Consider the following 9,297-nt stretch of genomic DNA (forward strand, 5'->3'; position numbering starts at 1 on the left):
GCGGCCAATAGGCGGCGAGGGCGGGTCGGGGGCGTGGCCGCGGGCCGCCTCCGCCGCGTATAAAGCGCGGTAGCGGCGATCCGCGCAGCGGGCGCGCAGCTGGCGGGGAGGTTTGGCGCTGCCGCCATGGGGAACACTGTGGCTAGAGAGGATTTCGAGTGGGTCTACACGGACCAGCCGCACGCCGACCGCCGCAAGGAGATCCTGGGTGAGGAGCCGCGGTGCCGCCGCGCGGTGCCGCCGGCTGCGCGGCGGAGCCGGGGGGCCGCGCACGGGCACCCCACAAGATGGCCGCCCTTGTCGGGGGCGCCGGGCCCCGGAGCCTCCGGCGGGGGCCCGAGTCGGGCCGGGCCCGCGGAGGCGGGAGCCGCCGCCTTGGCGGCGCTGGCGGGGGAGGGGAAGGGAAGGAGCGGGGGAAGGAGGGGGAGGGCGGCCGCCCGCGGGGGCCGAGCCCGAGGCGCGGGGCGGCGGCGGCCTCGGCTGCCGTCCCGAGCGGAGAACGGGAGCCGGGTCCCCGGGCCGCTCCCCGCCCTGCCCTGCCCTGCCCTGCCCTGCCGGCGGTACGGCGGTGGCGGGGCCGCAGAGGGCACCGCGGCCGGGGGCGGCCGATAGCGCGGGCGAGCGCGGCGCTGACATCGGGGCTGAGCCTTCGTGCGCCCTTCGGAATTACGGGTGGGCTGTCGGCTCAGAGCCATTTCCTTCCTGAGGAGGCTGATGTGCTGCTGCTGCTTGCCATGTACGTGTCTAGTTGCCGAGCAACGTAAAGTGCTAAAATGATTCATTATAGCAGCAAATATCACTAGTGGAAAGGTTATGCGTTTTCGTTAACCTTTGCAGACAGCTCCTAATTGGGACAAAGGGAGGAAAAAGCTGTAATCTAATTGGGGTGGTTGGCTGTGAGGAGAGCTTTGAAATAACTTTTTTCATTTAATTTTTTCCCATCTAGCTAAACATCCAGAGATAAAAGCATTGATGAAGCCAGACTACAACCTGATCTGGGTGGTTGTGCTGATGGTTCTGGCGCAGTTGACTGCATTCTATCTGGTTAAAGACTTGGATTGGAAATGGGTGGTTTTCTGGGCTTACGTTTTTGGAAGCTGTATTAGTCACTCCATGACTCTGGCTATTCATGAGATCTCCCACAACAGTGCCTTTGGCAACAGCAAAGCCATGTGGAATCGATGGTTTGGAATATTTGCCAACCTCCCTCTTGGCCTCCCCTACTCCATATCCTTCAAGAGATACCATATGGATCATCATCGTTACTTAGGTGGTGACGGCATCGATGTGGATATTCCTACCAACTTCGAAGGCTGGTTTTTCTGCACCCCTTTTAGGAAGTTCATATGGATTGTTCTTCAGCCTTTTTTCTATGCTATTAGACCTCTCTGCATCAATCCTAAACCCATTACTCGACTTGAAATAATCAATTTATTGGCTCAGCTCACCTTTGATGTGGCAATATATTATTTATGGGGAGTCAAATCAATTTTTTACATGCTTGCTGGTTCAGTACTTGGTCTTGGATTGCACCCGATTTCAGGACACTTCATAGCTGAACATTACATGTTTTTAAAAGGACATGAGACCTATTCCTACTATGGGCCACTTAATTTGCTCACTTTTAATGTTGGCTATCACAATGAACATCATGACTTCCCCAATATTCCTGGCAAGAGTCTTCCACTGGTAAGTTAACTTCTAAGGTTATGACTTTTTCTTAAATTAAGGCCCTCTTTAAATGAAAATAAGGTCAAACACGAACAGAAGAATGGAAACTGGGAGGTTAAAAACAAAAAAAAAAACCCCACAGTTTAAACCGATTGATAAAGAAGGTAATTTAGCATTTTAGTGATAGCCTGAACAAGCTTCCACTTTGCTGCTGCTCAATCCTCTTCCATAAAAGGAGAGGGGAGGGAACGCATGTCTTAAGCTTTGTGCTAACTTTAGCTTTCTGTAATTACAGCCTATCTTCTGAATTCTTGTTTGTAAGTATGCAGAAAGCTAGTAAAAGGTCGCAGGTAACTCTGGAGATCTGTTATTTGTTACTGAAATGTTAAGGACAGTACTGTAACATGTGCTTATGCTTCAGTCTCTTCTATCAGGGACATCCTCTGGTGGGGGAGAAGAGAGGGTTTGAGGTACTGTTAATGTTTGTTGTACTGTTGACAAATATTTAATAACTGCACTAGTCTGCAGCACTTCAGTTTCCTCTAGCAAGAACCTTTGAACCCTAAATAAGTATCAGCTGTATGTTGGCAGTGTAGGACAGGCAGAATGAAGAGTTCGAGGCCAGGACTTAGACCTGTCATGCCTGCATGAGTAGCAGAGGTGAAGTTTCTCTTACTTCAACCTTTGCTTCTTACAGGCAGGAGTTTCTTTCTCACTGTATCCGTGCTTCCCCAGTGAAGCATGGTAGGCCATTAATTTTTCCAAGTATTTAATTCTAGGAGTAAATACCCAGTTCTGCTGCAGGACTCATAATCCATAGCTCTGATAAGAAAAAAAAACCCTTCTTTTGGAACAGTGAAGTTAATTTGATTGGATTTGACTCTGCTGTGTGCTAAAGATCCCCAAGTACTGAACACTTGATTCCTCAGAACTGGTGAGCTGAGGAGTTATTAGTGTTGAGTAAAAGTACATTGCCTGGTTGCACTATTCTGTAGGTGTGCTATGGGTCAAAACAAGCTTTGCCTTCAAACCAGCCGTGTAAAGGTATAAACAAACCCATACCTTGGGTTTATTTATATTTTGTGTTTGTTTGCTTATACAGATTGATACTATTCTTTGGACTAAAGCAATGGAATTTTGTGAAAAAGCCTTTATGTTCAAGGCTCTAAGTGGTTGGCCCTAAAAAGTATGAACCTGCTGCTCTCAGTTTAGACAGTGGTCTAGTTAACATGCGCAACTGAGAACAGTCTTTGGAAGCAGCTTATATTAATTCTTTCAAGTTTGTCTTCAGAAACAAAATATTCCTCAGAAATGCCTTTTTTTCTTCTGAGTACTGAGATTTGAAACTACATGTAAAATAGCTGTGTTAAACAGCTCCTCCTAGAACTTAAAACATCATTTTTACTGTTATTTGTATATCTAGGAGTCAGCACTGAACTGAGTCGCACACTTTCAATAGCAACCAAACCACTTGCTCCATCCTCCTGTAGGCAACACGGCGAAGGGACTTCGGAGAGTTAGCCGAGTTTGTTCTGGCAGCTCCAAAAACTTCACACCAGATTTACTTAATAACCAGGGAATTGCTTTTTCCTTCAAGGAACATTCACATTGTGGCATAAGTGGCCTTTCCTATAGGATCTAACTTCTGGAATGAGACTTCCTGTGCTGTTACACATTACTACGTTACACATTGAGGGTTGTAAAGTTGTCACAACTGATGTTAATATAACCAGTAAATAAACCTCATATCTTTCCTCCAGGTGAAGAAAATAGCAGCTGAATACTATGACAACCTGCCCCAATATAACTCTTGGATAAAAGTACTGTATGACTTCGTGATGGATGACACAATCAGCCCATATTCACGCATGAAAAGGCAATTAAAGGGTGAAGTGAAGCAAGATTAAACTTCTGGCAACCAAAAAACTTTGAAATGTCTGCTTGCTTTAAAGTGGCTGGTATAAAAGTTTCCTGCTAAAGCTGTTCACCTGTGTCCTGAATTAAGATGTACAGCAACACAGCAATGCATCCTTAAGGATTTTGTAGCAGACTCCAAACAGCTATAACATTCCTCACAGTCCTCAGATTTGTTGGTTTAATGTGTCTCTGTTTGCCTAAGGATCAGTGTTATATGCATAATGCAAAATCACTTTGTTACAGAAATTACTTTGGTAGGTGTTAAATCTATATAAAATGTCTGTCTGACTCATAACAGTTTAAAAGTTCTCAATGTATTATACTGCCCTCAACATGCTATTTAGATGACTAATTTTAAAATGCTGTACTTAAACTGTTAATTCTAAACTAACATGATTTGTTAACTTAAACATTCTGTTGAAAATGTTTCCGAACTGATGGTTGGAAGAACTAAATTTGCACAGAAACGTTCAGTCTGCTTTTGTTTAAATATGTGTCATTTGAAGCAATGCTTTAAAGTTCCACCTTTTTTACTGAGAGTACCTTAAAGGAGCAATCTATCAGAATGAAACTGATAACTTTGAGATTGCTTCTGTGACTTCTTCATAGGAAAAAAAAAAAAAAAAAAAAAAAAAAAGGTGGGGAATTCAAAGGTATTGCCAAACTCCAAGGGTCCCACCTACTGCGTGAGCTGCTTCTGTTGGCATGTAGTGTGAGCAGGTGGCATTTAGGTAACTTAATATACCTGATATGGGGTTTCATGTTGGAAAAATCTTGTTTAGAGAGTTTGTGGGTTTTTTGATCTTCGAAGAAAAGTTATTACCATGTTACTATGGCTTGAAATATAATTATTTACACTTGCTTGGAAATTTGGCTTTTATGGAAGTGTGAATGGATTGAACAGATACTATTTTAGCAAACAAGTCTAGCTACAACCACTGTCAATACTACCTATTAGCACATTAGTCATTTTTGTACACAGAAAGGTTGTTAAATAATCTTGTTTGGTTTTTTCCCCCTAAACCTACAGTACCCTCCATAAATACTTTCTTACATATTAAAATGTGGTAAGAGGTTGTGTTATCAAACTTCCTACCTAGGAAGTTTTTCATTGGGAACAGATAGACTTGCTGGACAGTGAAGAACCTTTCCCTACCTCACCACAGTAGGTTTGCCTTATACCCTCTAATGCATTGATGATGGCTCTAAGCAGTCAAACGTGGCTACAAATCACCCTTAAATCTCAGATGGTGGCTCTGTGGTATGTTCTTCATTTATCTGAAAGATGGAGTCCGAGGAAGGTGGAAGTTGTAGCTGCTGTAACTCAATTTTAGACGCCTTCAACTCCTGTATTTTGGGGTGTTTGTTGTTCATTTGTTTTTCGCTTGTTTTGAAAAGGTGAGTGCTTGAAAAGATTGTACTGGTACCTCTTAACTCGATATTGACTGCGGTGCTTGTTTTAATGTGTGTTTAGTTTAAGCCTGGGCCCTTATCTGTGGCTAGGCAAGAGAAGTGGTATGAAAGTGTGCCAGCCACTTAGAGTGACTTCATTATGCCCACAACCTGGGAGGTAGCCAGTGTGTTGTTCAGAGTGGAGTGTAATGTCAAAATAGACTTTGTCCAGTATTTTTACATGTAATTAAAAAGCAAAGATTGAAATAATACTGGTGAATTTTTGATTGGTCCTCTTATGCTGAAGGACTTAAGCGTTAGAGAAATCTGGTATTTCTAAAGTAGATTTGAGACCTTTCTATTGAGTGGTGATATAGATGACCTGTAAAGAATAATTGTCTTTCCTCCCTACACAGAGGAAAACTTGGGTTGAAATACTTGTAAAGGCTTAAGAAGTTGCAAACCTTTTAAATTTCTTTTTAAGCCACTTTATATCCCTTTGTTTTTTTAAATTATCTTTGATGTTGATGATTTAGTCATATCTGGATGAAGGATGGAAAGTGTCTACAAAGTTTTATGGCTAAGAGCTAAAGTTAAGAAGTTCAGTTATCCTACATGAATATTTAAGATAAGCAGAGTTCAGAGTAAAAATTTTGTAGTTAGTCTTCATTACCTACTTCATGGAATTCCTGCTCTTAAGCAGGGCTGAAGTTGCCCTCTTTTCTTGTTTAAAATTGCAATTGTTGTGTACTGAATGGTGGAGAATTCTGAGGGAGATACCTGTGCTTGCCATAATCTTTCTGAAACATCTGCTGCTGCCTATGTGCTGGAGAACAATTTACTGTATTAGGCTAATCTGAGCCAGTGAGATTTAAGTTTGGATCTAAACAATGGTCTGATTCTTGCAAGCATTGGTAGCTACCCTTAATCATAGCATTCCTGTGTAATACATAAGAAGCTTTAGCAGCCAACTTCAGTAGTAAAAACTGCCAAAAGCAGATAACTTTAAAGGTAACCAGCATAGTTTCATCCCTAAAAAACAAGCATTTCTGAACCACTGGTGAAAGTAATTAGGACCAGCTGGCCCTAGTTAACTTGTTTGATGTATTCTAAATGAACAATGAATTTAAGTTTTATGGCATGGTGCGTACTGCAAAGGCATGATACAGAAATATGAAACACTAACATTTTTTTTAGAAAACACATATAAACCATCTAGTTATTGTTTTAAGGACTTAAATAGTTTTCATTAATACAATGAAAACATACCTGGCAGAAAGCTATTAGTATCATTTTTGAAACATTTTATCTGAAAGTTGGAGGGAACTTCAACTTACTGGTGAAGAACAAATTAAACCTAAAGAGCATCAAGAACCGTGACAGTTAACCCAGTTGTTTTTTCCTAAATCTATTCAGACAGAATGAGTTAACTTTGGTGTTTTTACATGTTTATTAGGGTTTGTTCCATTCAGTTTGTCAGTCTGGAAAACCTCCTTTATGTGAAATCAGTCAGGAATTTTAACTGTCACCCAAGTATTTTAGTTGCAGTTAAATTGTGCAGAGCTCTGAATCTTCAGGGCTTATAGAATAACCTGTACTACTCAGAATAAATGTCCTTGCATGGCTTTTAATGCTCCCTACCCCCAATTATCTGGAGCTGCTTAAGTGGAGTAAGTAATGCATCCTGGAATCTGATTGTGCTAAGCATTAGTTTTCCCACAGGACAGGCGTGGGTATAACTCCTCTTTCAGAACAACCCTTCCCTCTGGCATTCCTGATTTGCTGTTGAACCTGTCTGCTTCCAACACGAACGTGCTAAATGGGTGCATCTGTGTCTCATTTCAGAGTTCCATGTTTTAGACTCGGGGCAGGGCTTCCTCCCTGGAACCAGAGGTCAGTTGAAACAGTTGAGACTTCGAGCTGTGTGTTTTGGAAGGCCTCTGGTGAACTCCTTAAGTGAGCACGTAAGACAAAGGCCTCCAGGTGTTGAGACATGGATCTGTTCAGGGCAAGTGACCACTGTCAGATGCTGAGGTCAGTGGCTCACCTCTGCCTCCCTGACATTTATTCTGACAGATGCAGTGGTATGCCACAGCAGAGCTTAAAACTCTTCCTGATTTAATGATGAGGTTCAACAGGTGTTAACATCAATGCTGCAGGCTGCTCTACTCCTGTTGGACTAAGAGGAGGAAAGTGACTTTGAAGCAGCAACCTTGTGTAAGTAGCTTGGCACAGCTTTTGGAAACTACTCTCTGTAATTTGGAAGTCTCAAAGACTTACAGCAAAGCAAGTTCTGCTGTTTAGCTTGCATATTGCAAGGCACAGGAGCCACTTTTGAGTCTGCCAGCATTGCTTCTGCAAGGTCCTAGGAAAACAATCTGATAAACAGGTGGGTCTGAATCATGTGCATCTGCTTTTGGCACAGCAACCTGCAACTCCACGCAACTGTCTGTTCTCTAGCAAGTCTTCTATTTCACAATCAAACCTGAAGTGGGATACTAGACTTTAGTCAGGATAACGATGTGGGAAAAGCTTCCTATTGAGCCAAGAATGACAGTCCTCTGCACTGCCTCTCCCCCCTATCCATGCCTACATTAGCGTCTACTGTGCTTTGGGACAGGCTCATTCTTGTGGTTTTGATATGTTGTTAGCCGCAGGAGAAGGGAGAGGAGAATGGCATGACGAACAATTTCTTGATCTTGTTACAACAGAAACAAGATGACTGGAGGCAAAACCTTGAGGCATGTCTGCTAGGAGGGGTGGTAGCTAGCATATGCAGAACAAAATATTTGTGTCTATTGGGTGAAAAGGCTCCTTCCTTAAAGCAGTTCCCATTTTCTGTGTACAAAGGATCATTTAGTGATACATACTATAGCCTAAGCAGTATTTCCCACAAGAAGCAGTGTGGGTGCAACACGAGTGTGTGAGCAGGCAAATGGAATTCAGCTGCCTACCCATGCCTGCTTGTTGCTGCACATGGAGCCCAGACAAGGTAAGCAGACAGGATAAGGAGACTTGACTGACCTGGCTTTTTCTGCCTTTCACTTTAACTTCAGATTTTCTTGTGCATTCAAACCCTACTGCACCCTACTGCCTCTATCACCTGTTATGAAGAATAATCATGAGACACCTTGTATTATAAACCTGGTTTGTGCTGGCACTCTTGATAAGACTGTAGTGCTATTACTACTCCTTGATAGCATTTTCTCCATTATCTTGCCTTGCAAGTCCTACTTTGCTTTCTTGCTCCATATATACACAGGAATCTTATCATAAAAGGAAAGGAAAATTCTCAGGTGGATATGCCAGAACTTGAGGGCTCCGCTTCTGCTTAAGGTCATAATCTGCAGCTATCTTCAAGTATGGTAGCAGGAATATTCTCTGTATATCCATGAAGGAAAAATCACTTATTCTTTTCACTGGTCCACTCAGCCACTCAAGTGAATTGAGTGTATCATTATTATTATGCTTTTGTGGTATTATGAGCTAAGACTGAGAGGACTGTGTTTGTGCAGCCTTGAGAAAATAAAGTTTAGGGAGAGAACTTAGCACCATGTTCCAGGGGTGGTTACAAAGAAGATGGAGGGAGATTCCCTTTTTACAAGAGTGACCTGGAAAAGATGAGGGGTAAGGGGTGCTTCCAATTGGAAATGAGAAAAAACTATTCTACTAGTTGATGGTTCTCATTGTGAAAAATCTCCCCAGGGAAGTGGTGGATTCCCCAGTGTCAGACACTTGTAAGATCTAGCTGGGCAGGGTGCTGGGCCATCATGTCTAGACTGCTTTTTGCCAAGAAAGGTTGAACCAGATGATCATTGAGGTTTCCTTCCAGCCTAGTATTGATTGAAAGTGATGATGCTTCATCTTGGATTTCTGGGAATCATAGCTGAAGTTTCAAGTCTGATTTACAATTAGAAGCAGACACATCATCATAATCTGTATTTTATCCAGGGACTTAATTTGTCAGTCTTATGAGTCAGAATTTGAGTCACTGAGGCGCCAGCTTCCCTAGGAGAGGAGGGAATGTCATCCCATGTTGAGCAGAAATCCCACTGGTAAGAATGAGCTGCCAAGAGCTTCAGTATTTTTAAAATGCGAGTTACGTGATCTTTGGGTAAAAAGGTGCAGCAAGATTTCTTGTTAGCTGGCAGATCTGGAAGAATTTAAGATGTACTATATCAAGGTCAGTCTTAAAGTTAGATCTGGTTGTTCAGGGTATTTATTAAAATTAATTCAATTAGGAGATTAAATGAACTCCCTCTTAAGTGTTTAAATAAGTAGGGGGGATGCTTACAGATTAAATGTTGCTTACTAAAA

At 42.5% G+C, this 9,297-nt stretch overlaps 1 protein-coding gene across 2 annotated transcripts; it reads left to right on the forward strand.

Annotated features, from left to right (window-relative positions):
• The first annotated feature begins 46 nt into the window (after nt 1-46).
• On the forward strand, nt 47-5,250 carry DEGS1 (delta 4-desaturase, sphingolipid 1). Of its 2 annotated transcripts, none has more exons than XM_021552917.3 (3): nt 47-208; nt 947-1,689; nt 3,432-5,250. In XM_021552917.3, the coding sequence occupies exons 1-3, from the start codon at nt 127-129 to the stop codon at nt 3,576-3,578; spliced, it is 972 nt and encodes a 323-aa protein (XP_021408592.1). In that variant the 5' UTR covers nt 47-126; the 3' UTR covers nt 3,579-5,250. The 2 variants fall into 2 exon arrangements, with proteins under 2 accessions (XP_021408592.1, XP_021408593.1); XM_021552918.3 differs by lacking the exon at nt 47-208 and adding an exon at nt 634-736.
• Nucleotides 5,251-9,297: the final 4,047 nt, after the last annotated feature.

Source organism: Lonchura striata, chromosome 3, assembly GCF_046129695.1.
Source record: "Lonchura striata isolate bLonStr1 chromosome 3, bLonStr1.mat, whole genome shotgun sequence".
Taxonomy (NCBI): Eukaryota; Metazoa; Chordata; class Aves; order Passeriformes; family Estrildidae; genus Lonchura; species Lonchura striata.

What these genes read in the sequence shown, in the direction of transcription:
- DEGS1 (XM_021552917.3), top strand. Translation starts at nt 127, where the DNA reads ATGGGGAACACTGTGGCTAGAGAGGATTTCGAGTGGGTCTACACGGAC. An exon ending in CCGCCGCAAGGAGATCCTGG is followed by an intron (nt 209 to 946) that starts GTGAGGAGCCGC and finishes TTTCCCATCTAG; the next exon opens with CTAAACATCCAGAGATAAAA. An exon ending in CTGGCAAGAGTCTTCCACTG is followed by an intron (nt 1,690 to 3,431) that starts GTAAGTTAACTT and finishes TCTTTCCTCCAG; the next exon opens with GTGAAGAAAATAGCAGCTGA.